We start from the raw sequence: 19,069 nt of genomic DNA on the forward strand, positions 1-19,069 counted from the left end.
TAATCATTCACTCTTTCCTTTTATTTTGCTTTGCCTAGGCTAAAAGCTGGCAGCTTCTGGAGAAAGAACACTTTTTCATGGAGAAAGCTGTTTGGGAAAATCTAAACTCCCCCCTCCTCTTTTTTTACTGGATGATTAAAGAAAAATAATCCAAGGTCAGCTTTACATTTGTCACCCAGTGGGTGAAAATGTCACAGGCTGACCACGGAGGGATTTGTCTCCATGGAAATTCTGTTTTCAGCAGGAGAGTTGATTCCGTGATGCTGTAGACACCTCAGTGCTGAGCAGGTAGATGCCGATGGACAATCCATCAGGGACTCTATCTGCCCTTGAGGACTGCGGCTACTCAGCATTTTGGACTTGGCTGCCTTTTCATCACTTCTTCCATAGCGGCTGATCTCAGTCTCCAAAACAGAAAATTCTCACATCTTAATTTTACTGTGGGCATTTGATCCAGTGCTTGAGATAAATATAACCCTGTGTAGTACGGAGAAGGTTTAATGGGAAATGGTTGGCATTCTTTCTTGGTCAAGGCCTGGGGAAAGGAGAGAGGGAGAGAGAGAGGGAGGGAGAGAGAGAGAGAGAGAGAGAGAGAGAGAGAGAGAGAGAGAGAGAGAGAAGGAGAGAGAGAGAGGGAGAGGCAAACAGCAGTGAGGGAGACAAAAGCAGAGATAAGCAAGGCTCCACGGCAGCCTTGCCTCCAGAACTTGACACTGGCCAGACCCCAGCCAGCATGGTTGTCCTGAATCCAATGACTTTGGGAATTTATCTTCAGCTTTTCTTCCGCTTTATCGTGTCGCAGCCCACTTTCATCAACAGCGTCCTCCCAATTTCAGCAGGTAAATGATGACCACAACTTTCCTCTCTTCCATCTGTTGGGGGCAGGGGAGGAAGAAAGATCGCTTTACAATGTGTCCTGATATTTTTCCCATTCTACTGTCTGTGGAGGGAGGCTGGGGGCAGACGGTCAACCCAGCGGCGTCCTGTCACCAGAGCTTGTCTCAGAAGCCCCTTCTGTCCTTGTTCCAAATGGCCCCCACCCAGCTGCTCAAAACCAGAGACCCTTTACAAATGTCTTCTGCCTCTCCCACTTCTCCCCGTTTGCTGCATGATTTCATTTTGCTTGGGAATTGTAAGGAGCTTAAAAGAGACAGAGAGAAGCGCAAGTGAGAGAGAAGTGAATCCCCGACGTTTCTATAAATACATCCCTGACCCCTTCTGAAGGCGGCTTAACTCAATGGGGATGTGGTGGAGTGAACACGCCTCTGCCCCACTCACGCAGCATCCACCACCAGGACCATCCCACCAGAAGGAAAGGGAGTCCAGTTGATTCTCCGGGGGGCCAGGGGCTCCCTTGCAGCCTCGGAACTAGGTCTTCCATTTCTCCAGCCCTGTCTGCTTTCCTGTTGTGCCTTCTCTCCCTGGGGTGGGACTTCTGCCTTGATAAGGCAGCTGGAGATCCCAGGAGAAGGGGGATTCCGGGGAGAGATGGAGGGGTTCCAGATTGACAGCCAGGCCTTGAGCGCGGTGTGTCCACCAGGTGTAGGGCTGGGCGATTTGGGGAAAGGGGCTTTTTCTGCCAGCCTGCCAACCTTTTCTGAGGGCACCAGGCTGTTGCCCTTGTCCTAACCGACCCAGAGCAGGGGGAAGTATCGGGTTACCCGCATGGCCTATTAAAACCTTTCTGAGGAAACTCAGATGCCTCCGGAGGGCTGGAGGGAGGCAGGCAGACCCCAGGCTTTGCTGCCTTGTCCCGTCACAGCCTCCCTCCGTGCACCTCAGCCACCCTTGGCTCTCCCCAGCAAAGCCAGTTTCAGCCATGCCCTGCAACACGAATCTCATAACTACTTTAATGGAGGCAGAAATTTCACTCTCAGGGCCTTTGCTGGAAACACAGGCTCTCAGAGAGGGCACATTTCTGAATCCAGTCCCCGACCTCTCTCCATTCATAAAAACAGCTCATTGACATGTCGTGCTGCCAACGTTTGTGGGCCCTGAAGGAAGGACTCGGAGAAGGGCATGGGCTAATTATAAACGTGTGAGGAACTGAAGACGGGGGGAAGAGAATTTGTGGAGAATACTGGGGGGGGGGGGGGCAGGGTGAGAAGTGGGCAGGAAAGGTGGGTGTTTGTGCCACCATGGATGTGTGCCAACATGCCCCCACAGGTTCAAGTTGAGAGCAGCAAGCTTCTGAGTGTGTGTGTCATTTTCCCCCTATTCAAGGGGGAAGCTTGGGAGTTAATTTGGTCTAACTTGGTGGTTCTTAAGCTTGTTTGGGCCATAGATCCAGCACATTTGAGAATCTGCTGAAGGCCCAGAACTTAAGGTAACTTGGGTTTCTGGTCCAGCTCTGCCTCTGTGGGCTCTGACTTCTGCATCTGTCTTGTACATTATCACCATTTCCCCAGGGTCAGAACAGTCCCTGGCACGTGGTGGGTACTCAATAAATATTGGGTGACTGGATGAGTGAATGAAGGAATAAAAACTTTCTCATCCATAGCTGGGGGTTTGCCATCATTTTGTGTCAGTTAATTTAGAGAGAGCCAAAATGGCTAATGAGTTCTGAAAGTTAGAAAGAGAAGAAGCTCTGATTTCCTCTGAACTCCTGGCCTTAGAGAGAACCCTGGCACCGCTTAGACGTCTCTTGGTAACCTTCTGTATGGTACCAGTCAGGGTAAGCCTTTAGGTAAGGCTGTGTATGGTACGGATCAAGGTAACAGCAGGAAAAAGCAACAGCTCAGATGGTTCTGATGAAAAAACTTGAATGCAGGGACCACTCTCAAAGGTGTGGGTGGGGTTAAGGGAACCACCAAGGAATGCTGAGCAATTAGCGGTGGAGGGAAGCCTTTGTCGCCCTGTGCTTGAAAGGACAAGACGGGGAAAGGGGCAAATGGATTCCAGGAAGATTTGCGACCTTGGAGGAGGGGCCCCTGAGCAGGACCGTTAATCACAGAGGGACCCAAAGCAAGGAGAAAGGGGAGAAGAAATACCCCAATCTCTCGCCTCCAATCCAACCACCTCTTGGCAGTGCCTCCCATTGGCCAAGCCCAACCTGAAGCCAGGGGGCAGGGGAGCCCCTTGATGCTGTCTATGCTGGTTGGCTCTGGGCGCAGAATGAAGGAAGGAGGGGAATGTGGGATAGCTAGCCCACACATCCATAGGCACTGCCTCGGGAACTGCTAAATCTGGATCTTCTGGCCGGGAATGTGGTCTTTAGACATTTGGCAAAACAATGAGGTAGACCCACTGGGAGTCACTAAGGTGACAGCTCAATAGAACAAAAAATACCTGCTTTCTCCTGGAGAGTCACTTGGCTTTGTCCCTTCATTTCGTCTCCAGGGCTTACCTGAGAGCCCAGGTCAGACATAAACGTATGGGAGCTGTTCCCTGACACGGGAGAACTTTAATACTTTACAATGCTTTCCAACAATTCGCTGTGAAATAGTCTATATTCGGAAGCTTGTAGATTCTCACTCTTCTGAAGAAGACAAGCCCTGTGCACATGGAAACAAGGGCCACAAGGAAGACCTTTTTATTCCACCCACCACCCCTTAGTGAGGGCCTACGGTGTGCCTGGCATGGCGCTGAGTGCTACAGGGGACCCAGAGACAGGGGGGACACCACCTCTGCTCTGGGGAACCCATGGTCACCTGCTGGTGAAACACGGGCAGCACAGGCAGTGCACTGAGTACCCCAGAGAGGGCACTGATGGAGGAAGAGCTCCTTCAGGCCTGCGGGCTAGGCTTGCCTTCTCTCTTCAGCAAACACTGTATTCCAACAGCACCCGACACAGCACCAGCTGTCTGGATCAGATGAGCATTACCTGGCAACACACTGCAGGTCTCAGAGGAGAACCTGGAAGGGTGCAAAAAGCATCCAAGAGGCCAAAGTTGATGATAGAAATCCCAGCACTAAAGCACATGCATTTGATTCACAGAAAACGAGCTCAGGCCCTTACTCCAAGCCGATCGACTCTCCCTTTGGGCACCTTGCTAACAGGCATGGAGAGCAGGTTTCTTGAAGGGTGCTGAATTAGCTGTAGCACATTAGATTGCGGGCGGGGGGTGCTGCTGCTTAAGATAGACACGTGACAACAACAAAAAAGACAGCTGATAAAACTGATTATGGGAAAAACGATAGAGAAGGAGGGGATAGTTCTGAGATCAAAAAGAATAGGCTGGAGTTATTTCTGGAGCCTCCTTTCTGTGTGTAAGTCCTGAAGGCATCATTGGCTTCCAGCACATTGACTGGTTTCATTGTGATGGCCCTGAATGACCCGGGGAAGACTGAATTGTGTTCATTTTATTTTATTTCAGAGGGTAGATAAGCGTCAGATGTATTTTAGAATGATTTCTATTGAACATGCCCCTAAAATTAAAAACGTCGGGAGCCTGAACTTTGGTGTATTGTTTTGACCATTGTGGGTAATAAATCACGCTAACATTCAGTGGCTTAAACAACAAGCATTTATCACTGAAGTTCATGTGTTTGTGGGCCAACCAAGGATCAGCTGATCTAGCCCGGGTTTGGCCGGCCCTGGCTGGGCTCACTATGGGTCTGTGGGTTGATTCAGCTCCAATATCCATCCACACATGTAGCTCAGGAGTTGTACAGCTTCTAGAATGTGGTGGCACAGACCCAAGGACAATAATATCTATAGCAGGGCAGACCTTCCAGACATTTCAATTTATGTAATTCTCACTGCACTCCTGGGACAGGTGTGGGGGTCACGCCTACTTTTCAGATGAGGAAATGGAGGCTCAGAGAGGTTAAGTGACTTTCCCAAGATCACATAGCTGGTATGTGGGAAAGCTGGAGACTGGAATTCGGCCTTCTGATAAGTGTGAGGCTTTTGCCAATGTAGACCAAATTTACTTATGGCCGTGGATAAATAGTGATATTATTAGCTTTTGAAGTCCTGCAGGCTATCCTCCTGTCCTCTGGAAACTCAGCTCTAGATTCTTTATTCTCCGTTCCCTCCTACCTTCTCCTGAGGATATCAGTGCCCAAAGGTCTTAGCAAAAGATTGAAGATTATTTTATACTAAAGTGTGTATGACTTGCCAGGGTTCTGGTTTATCTTTCCTTTGAAGGTATTTGTATTTTAACAGGGATTTAAGATCTCAGCTAAAGGATGCTCTAGAAAGATGAGCTTCATGCAGGGTATTTTGGAGGATGAGGCCTTCCTGGAGTCAAGGAAGGGAATACCACTTCACAGACATTCTCTTCAGCCATTGTGAATGAACCTATCCTAAACCCACACAGACACATGTGGCTTCCTTCTTCCACCGTAGGATTTCTCAGGCAGGCAGGGACTCTTCAGATGAGATTTGGGTCCAGGTCTCAGAGACCAGATGGTGAGAAGAGCTAAATCTAGTTCTGCAGAGTGAGATCATGTAGCAGGATGTGGATTCTGTCCGGGTGCTGAAATCTCCTCCTGTTGGCCACTGGGCTATGACCCACAGCAGGCGTTTTGCAGCCTATGGGACCTGATGTCTGGCCCTGTGCGCCCCTGCCTGGAAGCCAGCCAGGGCTCCGCTTGGGAACCAATCATGTGCTTGGCAGTAGATGATGGGCCATTTATTTGCGTCTGATGCTGATCAGCTATTGTTTAATGTTCCATAATGCACTTCCCAGCCGTCTCCTCCGATTTAGCTCCACATATTTCCTCTGGATAATACAATCAGAGAGGGTTCTGAACTTAGAGGGCTCTCCAGGGGTCCCAGCTTTCCCAGTTCACCCCATCCCAAGCCTCTGAATAAAGCAGTGAACTCATCTCCAGCCCAGACAGAGAGAGAGGGGATGTACGAATGGGGGGCTTTCCCTTCAGATACCCAGGGCCAGGCCCCTTCATTGCCCTTCGCCACACTCAAGCTTGCTTTCCTCAGATCCACACCCACCACTCCCGCAACCATATGAAACAATGCACTTCCAGAAGGAACAGAAAGCCCCTCTGGCTTCAGTGAGTCTCCAAATAAGCTGGTGCCCGGCTTCTGGAAATGCAGTTCACATTCTAAGTGCTACCGGTATTACTCTTACAGTTGGTACCAATGATCCCCAAACCTCTCATTTTGCAAAGCATTTTCACAGCTACAGCTGTATCTGCTCTTCACAGCGGTTCCTACTGTGTGGGGTCCTGGGTTTGAATCCTGACTCTGTTGGTTATGCTGCGATCGTGGGACGGTCACACCACAATTGTGGCGAGCCCCAAATTCTTCATCTAAGTGGCTAAACTAGTCTCTGGCGCACAGGATTGCTATGAGGATTTATTCGTTCATCAAACACTTAGTAAGTGCCAACTGTGTACCTGGACCTGGGATGCAGCACTGAGCAGATAAAAATATCCCACCGCCGTGGAGCTCCTGTCGTCCCCTGGGAAGAACTCGTCCAGGCCAGCCAGCTGGTCCCAGGAGGTGAATGAAAGACACCTGCAGCAGCACCGCACCCCTATCCAGCCTCCCAAGCACCAGATCCAGGCTTCTGTTTAACCGTGTTCAGCCTTCATGTTGTACTAAAAAAAACAGAAAGATATTTTTAAAACTTGCTTTAGTTGGTAACTTTTAAGAATTGAGTGACTTAGTTTTTCAAAATGTATTTCTGATGTCTCTTGAAAAGAAGCTGTCTTGAAAACCAGGACAACCTGGCAGTCAGATATGGCAACGACTTTGGAATGGAGCAGCAGGTGGTCGCTCAGCCCCGGCTCCCAAGTCCCCACTGTGCCCTGTTGTCTTACACCTGGTCCACCTTCCTTAATCCATTCACCTGTCCAGCCCCATCTGGGCATGTGACTTTTTGGCCTCTGGGATCAGAAGCCCTGCTGGCTCGGATTTTGCCTCCTCCTTCTTTAACAGCCTTGGGACATTTTTCCTGAATTCCCAAGCTCTGCAAAGCTCATTTTGAAAGTCTATGTTCTAGATCAGCGGTTCACCAACTACACCACTGGTTCTCAGCCCTGGCTGGACACAAGAATCACCTGGACTGCTTTACAGAAGCCCAGTGTCCAGGCTGAACAGATCAATTAACTCAGAATCTCTGGGGCATAGGATTGGGCCCACGTAGTGTTTAAAGCTCACTAGGTGATTCTGATGACTAGCCAGGGTTAACCAGTCAACTATAGCTAACATCAGAATTACCTGGAAGGTTTGTTAAAATACAGACTGCTGGGCCCCACCTGCAGAGTTTCTGATTCAGCAGGTCTGGAGTGGGGCCCAAGAGTTTGCATTTCTAATAGGATTCCAGGTGCTGCTGATGCTGCTGGTCCATGGACCACTCTTTAAGAACCCTTGCTGAAGATCACCTCTGAGTTCTTAGATTAGTTCCCTGTGGCCACTCAGTGGTCACATTGCCTTCTTCTTCCGTGTCAAACCTTCCTCTGCTCTCTCTTATAAGGATATTGTGGTTACATTTAGGGCCCACCTGGATAGTCTCCCCATCTTAAACTTCTAAATTTAATCACACCTGCAAAGTTCCTTTGCCATGTAAGGTAACATCACAGGTTCCAGGAATTAGGATCTGGACCCTTTGGGGCCATCGTTCAGTCTGCCGCAGTTACCTTTTCTCCTGAGTAGAGTGACCCAGGAGTGCTTTCTTTAAGTGACATCAGAATCAAAGGCGTATATACTGTCCTCATCTGGATTTCTCCCCAGAGCAGACCCTGAGCCCAGGATTTGGGTGCACATAATTTATTTGGGAGGTGATTGCAGAAGGGCAGTGAGACAGGGAAGGGAAGTCAGCGAGGGCGCGATGATGAGCAGATTGCTGCTGTGGGCAGCTGGGGCTCAGTCCTACTGGGGACCTTGTGGAGACAGGGGACTTAGGATATCGATACGCCAGCTCCTGGGGACGTGCTTGCCCCAGGCAGCCTCCACAGCTGGAGAAGCTCTCTGGCATAGTCACAAGTGCTTGTGGCAGGAGCTAGAAGCCCGTGGGCCCAATGAAGCTGAGGGGTATGGGCAGGGAAGTGGCAGCACCTGCTGTGGATTCTGTACTGTGAGAGAGCTGCAGAAACTCAGCTGCCTTGCACTGAGCACTTTCTGTTTGCCAGACTCTTAGCCTATATGACTTCTAATCGTCATGACAATTTCACAAGCCATTTGTGCCCCCGTTTTACCAAAGAGGAAAGTAACATTCAGAGAGGTGCAGTCACTTGTCTGAGGGCACACAGTGCCAGGGCCAAAATTCCAAATCAGGACTTTCTGACTCCCAAATTATTACAGAGGCAGAGTAGTCTGGTGGTTAGGGGTAGGGCCTCTAGGTTCAAATCTGGTGTTTCCTTTAGCTTTGTGATGTAGGGCAGGCAAATTGTCCTGTGTGTGCCTCAGTTTCCCTATCTATAAAATAGGGTTAAAGGTAGGGTTTAACTCATAAAGCAGTTGTGAAGATTCAGTGGGCTAATTATGAACATAAAGTACTTAAAATAGGGCCTGGTATATAATATGTGATGTATAGACGTTTGCTGTCATTATTTCCTGAACCTCACAGTGTCTCTACACATGCCAAGAGGCCATAATTTCCCCTAAGATGCATTTGTGTTAAGAGGCAAAAGTCCCAAACAATAACTTTTTGCTTAAAATATTCAGTGAGTTAAGGCAGAAAGAGGTGGCTCGACTTTTATCTGTTTTGCGTCTATAAACCAGTCCCTAAAGCAGGGACGCGGTGACCAGGAAAGGAGGCTCTTCTCGGGGTGACCGGCTTTCCCAGATGGCTTTAAAAATACACCTGGCCCTATTCCATCTCCCAGCCTACGAGTGTTTAGCTCCATTCAAGCCGGCACTTAGGTCCCCATGGCAACCAACATAAGCACACGCACGAGGCGGGTGTTGGGAGCTAGCGACAGCTGACGGAGAGGCCTCGTGGCTGCTGAGGGCTTTGCACCGTGAACCAGCTGGGGTCTGAAAAAGAGAGAGGAAAGAGGAGAAGGAAACATGAATGCCAGTGGGACAGGCTCCTCCCCTGCTGGGCCTCCCGACTCATCCTGCTGTGCCGCTTACCTGGCCTTCTTGGCGTCTTTCTGAGAAGTCTGGAGAAAGGCCAGGAGCTTTTTTGCTGCAGCTGGTAGTTCTCTCTCGGGGCACAGGCTCCAGGAGGGACCTTCCAGGGATCTCAGACCTGGCATGTGGCTTCTCAGGGACTCAGAGGGTAGGGGATGGGGCGATCATGGCCATCCTACCTATAGAGACCTACCTGCCTGACTGGGACTTTCTTACTTTCACGTGACTCAAGGTTTGTTCAAGTGTTTGAACTTGTCCCCTATGTGAGGGGCCTGTGGAGTGAGGCATTATGGTTGAGGGTTCAAACTGGCCTGCCCCTTTGTGCCCAAACAGAACTGGCTCAGTTTCTGAGATCATCTGTTCTGAGGTGGACCTTATGGAGTGGCCCCCAAAAGTCTTCCAAATTCTCTGTGGTCATCCAGAAACCAATTCTCTAGCGGTGAGATTAATGTTCAGGGTTTAGGGAGGCTCCAAGCAAGGACAATGATCCTTTTCCCTCCTGTCCATCTTTCTGAGAGCTGTGTCGGGTAAGGTCATGGTAGGGCAAGTTAACAATGGAAAAGATGAATGTCTTCTGTTTCCAGGGAGCGGCAGGGCCCTGAGGGAACCGTGTGGCTGTGGGTGGCACGTCCTCTACTCTCTGTGTCTGCCCGTAGAAAGTGAAGCGTGGGAGGCTGAGGTGGCTGTCTGGACAATTTGGGCCTTGGAGATGTTTTCCCCAAAGTATCTGAGGTACATAGTTGCTACTCTTTTTTTCTTCACTTTCGGGAGTCAGCTGCCCCGCCCGCACTTCCTCCACTGGGCGGCCCTGAGAGTAAGAGTGCGCCTGCCTGACAGGTGTGGCGCTGGCCACATGGTAATTGCTGCTAAGGATCTCTGTTCAGGCCCATCTAGAAGGCGGGGTGGGGACATTAGTCAGCAGGGTTGACAGTTTGCCTGTTTACTGATGTTCTTTGAGAGGTATCGCAGTGCATCGCTAAGGCTCTGAGGTAAAATTTGAGAAACCTGGGTTATTTCTCTAGACCTGCATTAACTCCTGGGACATTGTGTAGTGTTGTGTTGGACCAGCCATTTGCTCTCTGTGAGACTCAGTTTCCTCATCTGTAAAATGAAGGGATGGACTGGATTTTAAAGATCCTATTAGCCATAGACTTTCTCTGGCTTTGAGGCTAACAAGCTGCTTGCTAATTTACAGAACTCACACCTGCACAAAGAAGGGTTCTTGGCACATGTTTCTCCTCTGAGCATTGACACCTGAGAATCCATGATGTGAGAGTAAAAGGCGTGGGGTTCACGTTCAGATAGCTCTGGACTTGAGTGACAGCTTTGTGACCCACTAGCTGAGTGATCTTGGCCAAGTGGTTTAATTTCTTAACACCTCAACTTCCTCCTCTGTAAAATGGGGACGATAAGAGTACCTGGCTCATTAAGGCGAAGAGGATTAAATGAGCTCATGGGTGCAGAGCTGTGCAGTGCATCTGGGACACAGTTAAGCTCTCAGTTACTGGCTGCCACCATTATTCCAACTGGTGGTGAGAGAGCTGGAATCCAGGCCACTTCCTCCTCCCGGGATGCTTCATTTCTGCTGTAATCCCACCTCCTCTTATTCAGTGGCTGCAGAGATTTGCTCACGGTGCCGAAGATTCCAGTTTCAGAATTCAGAGTCTCCCTCAAAAGCCTGAGGCTGAGCGGGGACATCACAGTGCATGGGCGTTGGAATCAGAGGTCCGGGCTCAGAAGTTCCATGGGACCCGGAATGTCAGAGCCTCAGTTTTGCTTACCTGGAAAAGGTGGACATTATAGCAGGGAATTCAAGGGGTTGTGTGAGGATCAAGGAGAGAGCATGGGAGGGCCCAGCTCTGAGCCAATAGAGTGCGTACTCAGGAGTTGTTGTCCCTTGAGGGGCAACACTGAACTTTCACGACCTGGAAAGCGTGGGCTCACATGTGAGGTTAATTCCTTACCGTACCGAGTCCTCAGCAGAAAGGCCTGCTGCCGGGCCAAGTCTACCCGCAGGTGGCCCTCCCTGAGGCTGTGACAGAGAAAGCTTCTCACTTCCCCAGACAGGGTCAGCTTCCCAGGAAACCCCCCAAGACCCTGCAGTGCTGACAGCGTCCACCCTATGGAAACTGTGCAATGCTGTGCGGAACCTGGCTGGTAAGACGAGCCCCTCCCCATCTCCAGTTCATCCGTGTCAGGAGAGCGGGGCCTCTGTCCACACAGCATCTACCTTGCCCGGAATGTCAGTCTTGCCCCCTTCAAAATCGATGGCAGGTGCCAAGGCATCAGGCTTGCCAGCATGGGTCCTCCCGGGCAATCGGGGGAAGATTATTAAATAGGAAATCTTCAAATGGAATGCCAGTCAACGGTGGCTGATTTGCCACCGTTGCTCAATTTTCTGGCCATATACCCATCTGCTGCCACTTTGCATTTTGTGAAATTTTTTTTCTAAATGAGGCAATAAAATCCATTTGAATTGATTCAGATCCTCTTTATCAATAGTACTATTAATATTATGAGCTTGTCAAATCTGTCTCTCGTCTCTGAATTAATTACAACGATTACTTCAGACCTATAGCTTTTGATATGCTTCCCGCCAAAGGACCAATATTTATTGCACCTCCTACTACATCCTTAACTATTATATTGAACAGGAAGGTTCGTAAGACAGACTAACTCAAGGAGCCCATAGTCTATTTGTGGCACTAAAGTAACACATGAAAGAGTGAATGAGGAGGGGAGTGGATCGCCATGGTGGGATCTCAGGGTGCACCAGCGGTGGGGTTTGTATGAGAGCAGAGCAATTAAGGCGAGGAGACAACTGGTCTGGGTTCAAGTCATGATCCTGCTGCTTAGCTGGGCACTTCTTTGAGCCTCAGTTTACTTATCTGTCAAACGGAGAAAACATTAGCAACCGTTAAGGCTGTTGTAGGCCAGCGCTTAGCACATATAAGTGCTCAGCACACGTCACCAAGTCTTGTGAGAGTTGACGTTTGCAGGCTACATAAAGGTAATTTAAAGAACGTTTCTGTTTTCTGCTTTAGATCACAGATAAAATGTCTTCTGGAAAAGAAGCAAACAAACAAATGTACCTCTTACACCAGAATGAATTACGAATGAATTAAGATTTAAATATAAACTATGAAGTGATAAAATTATTAGAAGAAACCTTGGGAGATTTGGGGGGTAACTTTAATGGGGGGAAACCCCAGAAGCCATAAAAAAAGACTTCTGCTGTAAATTCTACTCCATAAAAAGAAAAAATTTGTGTGTGGGAAAAACAATCAAAAACAAAGTCAAAAGGCCAAATCAAACTGGGGAAAATATTTGCAAATCACATAATAAAATGCTACTTTCCTTATAGGGAAAAAGTTGTAAGAGAAGACCAACAACCTAATGGAAAAAAGTACAAATGTCTCTAAAACTCATGAAAATAACCCAGCCTCATTCCCCATAAGAGAAATGCAAATTAAAACCACACTGAAGCACTGTCCTTCATCTCTCAGGCGGGCGAAATTCAAAAGGTCTGACCTCACGTGTGCTGGCGAGGGTGTTGGAAACAGACTCTCTCATCCTCTGCCCCGACGTGGAGGGAATGAGGATTGATGGAGGCTTTGTGGAGATGAACTAGGCAACGTGTGAAAATTACAAATGCACACACTCTTGGACTCAGCAATTCTACCCTAGGAAGTCATCCAATGGACACACCTACCAACATACACAAAGATGCACGTGGAAGGCTATTTTGTTGTGTCCTTGTTTACATCAGCAAATGTTTGCAAATCACCCAAATGCACATCAGTAGGGGGCAAGGGGAACAAATTATGGTTCTTCCAAATGAAGGAATATTATGCAGCCATAGAAAGGAATGTTGGATGCAGTATATGTAGTTACACAGAATAATCTTTTAGAAATATGGTGAAGAAACCATGAGAGAGGACCCTGTGTATAGTATTATATTATAATAACCCTTTGAGTGAGAGGGGAAAATAATATACCTATCTGTTTGCTCCTGTATGTGTAAAATATTCATGGAAGTATACACAGAAGACCAAATAACTGATAGTAAATCATTGGATCTGGGACAGGAGTGGGAGAGTTTTTATGTATACCTATTTACACTTTTTGAATTTTAAATCACAGGAATGTATGACCTACTGGAAATAATTCAACAAAATTCCACATATGCATGCAAAACAGAGCCTCTCATGTGGAGCACAAGGTGGGATTTTTCTGTCTTTAGCAGTCTGTTAGACCCGAATTTGCAGAGGGAATTGAGATCTCAGAGAATTTCCAGAATGGTAGGGCTGCAAAAAGCCTAAGGCGTATCTTGCCAACGTGTTCAATTGAGAAGTTCTATTTCTCAGTTGAGTTCAAGGGGGTCAGCCCAAGGTCACCCACTTTCCGGAATCCAGGGATTTGAGTGACTCTGTGAGACCAATGGGTAGAAATGTCCGTCTGTGCCCGGGGGCTCCTGGGGCCCCTGCTTCCCACCTCCCCACCCATAGACACTCAGACGACAAATACTTAGGGTGAGGGGCAGGGTTGGGGGCGCTCTAGGGAAAGGGTTAAGTGAGCCACATGGTTTTGAATCACGAGCGTCCGTAGAGCTGAAACATCACCATGGAAAAATGAAATCCTGCAAATGTAGGCGGTTGGAAACACAGGGTCTTTCCACTCAGCCCCGGTTGTCAGCAGGGGTTGGAAATAACCCACCCTTTGGGCCCGATGCAATGGCAGGTTTCGTCTCTGACCGATGGCCAGATCTCCCGAATAACTCTAGAGACCGGGCTCCCCTGTCGAGCCATAGCAGAAGATTTAATAGCGCTCGCTGATTTATGCTGGCTGCTATAATCGAATTCAGAGCCAAGGCGCAGCCAGCCTCGGGGAGGTTTCTTGATGTTTCCTTGGCTCCTAATAACATTGTCTCCTCCTTCCTCTCTATTTACCACAGGCCATTTTGTCAAATTAGGACTTGAACTCGAAAAAGCAGATGCCTTCCTTTAGATAAGGTCCAAAAAAATTCCCCTGTGGGAGGAAAAGAAAATGGGCGTGTCTCCTTGAACCTATGCACAATCAGAGGAGTCGCTTCTGATACATGACTTATTATAACATAACGACCCATAGGAGATGACTTCCTTTCACCCTCGTGGCTAGGCCACACTTTTCCTCCTCAAGGGATCCCTTTGAGGGCGCAGAGGAGAACGTCCTGCTCAAGTCCTTCGTGGAGATTCAGTTACCTGCTCGAGCTCTTCTCCAGGCAGTGCTAGTGCCCTAGCTCTGTGCTGCTCCGGGGGCCATTCAGATATTTGCCGACAAGGGCCTTAGACCCACCCACCCCCAATCCTGCCCTTGTGGAGGTATCTTCCGGTTCTCTGTTGCCTACTTAACATTTTTTAATTTTATTCTTTTTTATTATGAAAAATTTCAAACATTCAAAAAAGTGGAAAGCATTCTCCAGGGAACATCACTGTGCCCACTGTTACGGGCTGACATGTTCCCTGCACGTGCGTATGTTGAAGCCCTAACCCCCAGTGCCTTAGAATGCGACTGTATTTGGAGACTGGTGCTTTAAAGAGGTGATGAGGGTTAACTGAGGCCATGTGGGTGGCCCGAATCCAAACTGACTGGTGTCCTGAAAAGAAGAGGATTTGGATGCTCACAGAGACACCGGGGATGCAGAACAAGAGGAAAGGCCATGTGAGGACACAGGCAGAAGCAGGCCGTCTGCCAGCCCAGGAGCGAGGCCTCGGAAGAAACTAGACCTTATGAAACCTTCACCTTGGACTCCAGCTTCCAAAACTGTGCAGAATAAATTTCTATTGTTTAAGCTGCCCAGGGACTTCGTTATGGCAGCCCTAGCAAAGAGACAGACCGCCACTCAGACCCTGCGATGGTCGTCATTCTGCTGGGTTGGCTCTATCATGCAGCTGCTTACCCACCTATGTTGTTTTCTGATGGATTTCAAAATGAGTTGCACATTCGTTGCCCACTTCGAAGAGTAAACTCTGCAACAGAGAAGGTAAATGCACGTTTGACGGAAGGCCACTGGCACCTGTGACTGAACCCTCTCCGTGGCTGGGATAGTCAGGGAGGCAACTAGGACTGTCTACTCATGACTTTGCAAACCAGGAAGCTAGGCCCCAAAGATGAGTAAGTGTAGAGATTGACTAGAAAGACACGGAGCTGGGTGTTGGTAAACGCCTCCAACCCTGAGACACCGCCTGCCGTTTTTTCTGAGGTTCTCTGCTCCTTCTTTCTGGCTGGGGTGTGTGGGAGTGGGGAGAGGTCTTGGTGCTGGTAACCAAGTATCCAGAAGTCTCCAGGGTCAGACATCTGGATTCACTCCTGGCCTACTGCATCCTGGCTGTGTGTGACCTTAGATGCATCCCTAAATCTCTGAGCCTTGTCTGAAAAGGAGGACACTAATCCACACCTGTGGGCTTGCTGAGGGGATCATAGAAAGATATTGAATGCTCCTGAATGTTCCCACGGTTGGCGCCTCATGGCCAGGTTAGGGTAATGCTGTCTGCTGTAACAAACAAGCGCCAACATTTTAGTGACATAATGTAATAGAAGTTTATTTTCTGCTCACCCAACAGTCCAGTGTCCATAGCTGGGGGCAGCTCGCCTCCACACTGGCAGTCAGGGATGCAGGCCCTCTCTTTCTGTGGCTCCACCATCCCCCAGGGCCTGAGTCCTCTGCATCTAGGCAGAACTGTGGTAAGAAGAGTCACGTGCCCCAGCAGGTTGTCACTGCAGCTGCTCCTCAGGGACAGCTCTGGGCTGTGGGAGGGGAGCACACGTTTTGGGGGATGCCAGCCTTCTCTGCACAGCCCCATTGCTGAAGAGGTTCTTGACATAAAGTCAGGGGCTAGGAGTTGGGAGTGGAGAGAGCCTGCCGGCCAGGGAAAGGCCAGGTCACAGGGAAAGGGCCCTGCTCCAGGAGAGCAGTAGGAACAGCAGGAGTCGGGGGAGGGGTCGGATGGAGAGCTGTCCCCTAGGGGCTGGGTAAGGGGCTGTGTGCAACATTCCTTTTGAACTCTCACCCCAATTCTGTACTAGCTGTGTGGCCTGGACCAAGTGACTTGGCTTCTCCAAGAGTCCTTTCCTCCTCTGTGAAATGAGGATAATCATGCTGTGAGGATTAAAGGCAATAAAGCGTGGGAAGTGTGGAACCCAGTGCTGTCATTGTTTCACGCCGAGGACTTTGCTAAACCAGGGTCAGCAAGTATGCAGCACAGCTGCCACTCCTTCCTCTCATCTTAGGAAGTGCAATACTAATCAGCCACCACCCTCCTTCCTCAGAGTCTTTCTTTTTTTTTTTTTGAGGAAGATTAGCCCTGAGCTAACATCTGCTGCCAATCTTCCTCTTTTTGCGGAGGAAGACTGGCCCTGAGCTAACATCCATGCCCATCTTCCTCCACTTTATATGTGGGACGCCTGCCACAGCATGGCTTGCCAAGTGGTGCCATGTCCGCACCCAGGATCTGAACCGGCAAAGCCCCAGGCCGCCAAAGCGGAACGTGCGCACTTAACCACTGTGCCACCGGGCCGGAACCCCTCAGAGTCTTTTTTAACACAGTGTTCCAGGAAATCTCTATGAATCAGTTCAAGTTAGCAGATGAGATGAAAACTCTTTGCCCTCCAGAGGCTCGATCATGGGCTTATTCATCTCTGTATCCTGGTGAATTGCAAAGACTTGGCACACAGTAAGTGTTCAATAAATGTTTGTGGGCTGAAGTAGAATCTGTATAGGGCTCCCCTGAGTAAAACAGTCGATCTGGAGGTCATGCTAAAGAAAAAATTATTCTGACACTTGTCAAAATGATAAGGAAGACTTTGTTTAAGACTATTGCCATTGGTGGCAAGACTATCTCAATAGGGAGGAGAGATTGGGTTCAATTCCGAATGCAACAGGAGCAAGTGGGGATTTATAACCGAGGAGTGTGATGGGGCATGGGTGGATAGAAAATCACTAAGAGGAGATGTCAAGGGGAGGGGAATTGTTGCTAAACCCACTTAACAGGATCCTTGCTGAAGGCAGGCCTGGGTGATCAGATATCAAGGGGGTGGGGAGTGGATGAGGAATTTGATCAGATATCTTGAGTGTGATCAGATATCAAGGGTGAGGATTCTCTCTACACTGGCTTAGCAGAACTCTTGCTAAAACCGGTCTCTGTGAGGATGAACACGGATGCCCAAGTTCGTGGCCTTGTTGAGAGCCTGATCAAAGTTTGGTCAAAGAGAGAGTCTTTGTCAGTGGGAAGGTAGAACCCATGTCCTCCAACCTACTTCTCTGCCTGCCCAGGTTTGGGGAGGTGACAGCAGACTTGAGGTGCCCTGGGGCTGGTGGGACCCTAAGCTCTGCCCTCAGACACGTGGTTGTCTTTGCCTCACACTGGGAGCTCTGGGTCCTTGGGAAGGGTGCTGAGTTATCCAAGCCATGGCATGTCTGTGTGCAGCAGGGGTGGGAGACACAGAAGGGGGAAGACACTAAGCAGACTCCACTCTGGTGGGGATCAGCAGGGAACAGGCCTGCGTGTGGCCACAGTGGGGACAGGAACTTCTGGAACAGTGCCCAGGGAGGCAGTATTCCAGAAGTGGTCTTCTGGCCTGGTTGATAAATCCCAGAGCTGCAATTAAGACAAAATACTGTGAATATGACACCTGCTGACAGCGGCAGGAAGGCCCCGGAAACTTTTATTATGAATTAGATTTCGCAGGCAGCTCTGCTGTGGTGAGCTGGTGCTTGGGCAAGGAACCTGAGCCACTCAGCAGGCTGGCGGCCTCCGGGGCAAGGATTGCTCTCTAGGGGAGAGGGGGCGAGAGTGATCCTCCATCCGTGTCCAGGGCCCTTAGGAAGGACCATTTGTGTCTCAGGAGTCATAGCCCCTGGTAGAAGCCAGAGCTGGAAAGGGCGTAGAGCTCATCTGGTGCAACGCTCCCGTTTTACATTTGGGGAAACCAAGGCCCAGTGGGGAAGTGAGTTATCCACGGTCACATAGCAAGTTACTGGCCACACCAGGGCTGGAGACCAGGGTCCCTAATCCCAGGCTGGCACGCTTGGCTGAAGGGCGGGTAACAGTAGTCAAGCATACATCCAGGCACTTGACTTAAGGAAATTCAACTGTTGATGCTTGGAGAAACAGAGACAGAGAATGAGACAACGTAAGAGATAGGGAGACAGAGAGAATGGGACTGAGACAGGAAAGGGAGTTGCAGAAAAAGAGAAGCATAGAAAGGAGAAAGACAGAAAGAGAGGTTTGTGAGCCTGAGTCGTTAGGTTCAAAAGAGAGATGCAGACACCCGCAGAGCTAGCCAAATCTCAGCGACTGTCTAGTCCAGTCGCCTTTGTTTTTACAATAATGAAACAAAGTATAGCTGAATGTTTCGCATGTGTAAACCTTTTAAGGAAAAGTTTGATGACAAATGCAAGAAAGTCAATGCTCATTTTGAAATGAGGTTTGAAAAATGAAGAGCTGCAGGAATATGACCCAGCATGGGGGAATTTACGAAAATGGGATGCAGATGGTGTTTCTGCAACTGTCTGGGATCCAGGACTGAGCACTTCATGCCCTCTGTGCTGCTTTCCCTGACGTCTTAGACCCTGTGTTTCTAAGAACAGAGGGAAATGCCCCAGAGAAGGAACAGAGCCTAACTCTTTCCTCTCTGACTCCTCCCACCTTGGTACCAGCAAATCTCTCTGCTTTCAAAGCTCAACGCAAATGCCACCTCTTCCAGGAAGCTTTCCCTGATTGCTCACTTGTAGCCCCCTGCCCCAGCTGGTACCCATCACTTCCTGCTGTAAATCCCTCTGGACACCCCAGCCCCATGTTAGCCACTTCTCTTTTTCTACCTTGTATGATAGTTATCTACGAAAATGTTGGTGAAAGAGCCCCTACTCTGTGCCAGGAGCCCCAAAAGCCTTAGCCCTAATCTTCACAAGAAACTAGCGAGGTGTGTTTCGCTATACCCGCTTTACAGATAAGAAAGCTGAGACTCAGAGAGAGTGGATAACTTCCTCAACGTCGTTCAGCTAGGAAGTGGCAAAACCAGGACTCCAGCTCCAGGTTTGCC

The 19,069-nt window shown here is 49.2% G+C and overlaps 1 protein-coding gene across 3 annotated transcripts in view; it reads left to right on the top strand.

Annotated features, from left to right (window-relative positions):
- Window positions 1-628: 628 nt before the first annotated feature.
- The window catches only part of COLQ (collagen like tail subunit of asymmetric acetylcholinesterase), a 56,895-nt gene continuing 38,454 nt past the window's right edge, over window positions 629-19,069 (top strand). Inside the window, exon 1 of one of the 3 annotated variants that reach the window (XM_014859471.3) lies at window positions 629-839. In XM_014859471.3, the coding sequence (XP_014714957.1) occupies window positions 734-839 (106 nt within the window). In that variant the 5' untranslated portion in view covers window positions 629-733. The remainder of the gene's footprint in view (window positions 840-19,069) is intronic. The other 2 variants (XR_011496501.1, XR_011496502.1) reach the window with 2 other exon arrangements.

This window comes from Equus asinus, chromosome 21, assembly GCF_041296235.1.
Source record: "Equus asinus isolate D_3611 breed Donkey chromosome 21, EquAss-T2T_v2, whole genome shotgun sequence".
NCBI classification, from domain to species: Eukaryota; Metazoa; Chordata; class Mammalia; order Perissodactyla; family Equidae; genus Equus; species Equus asinus.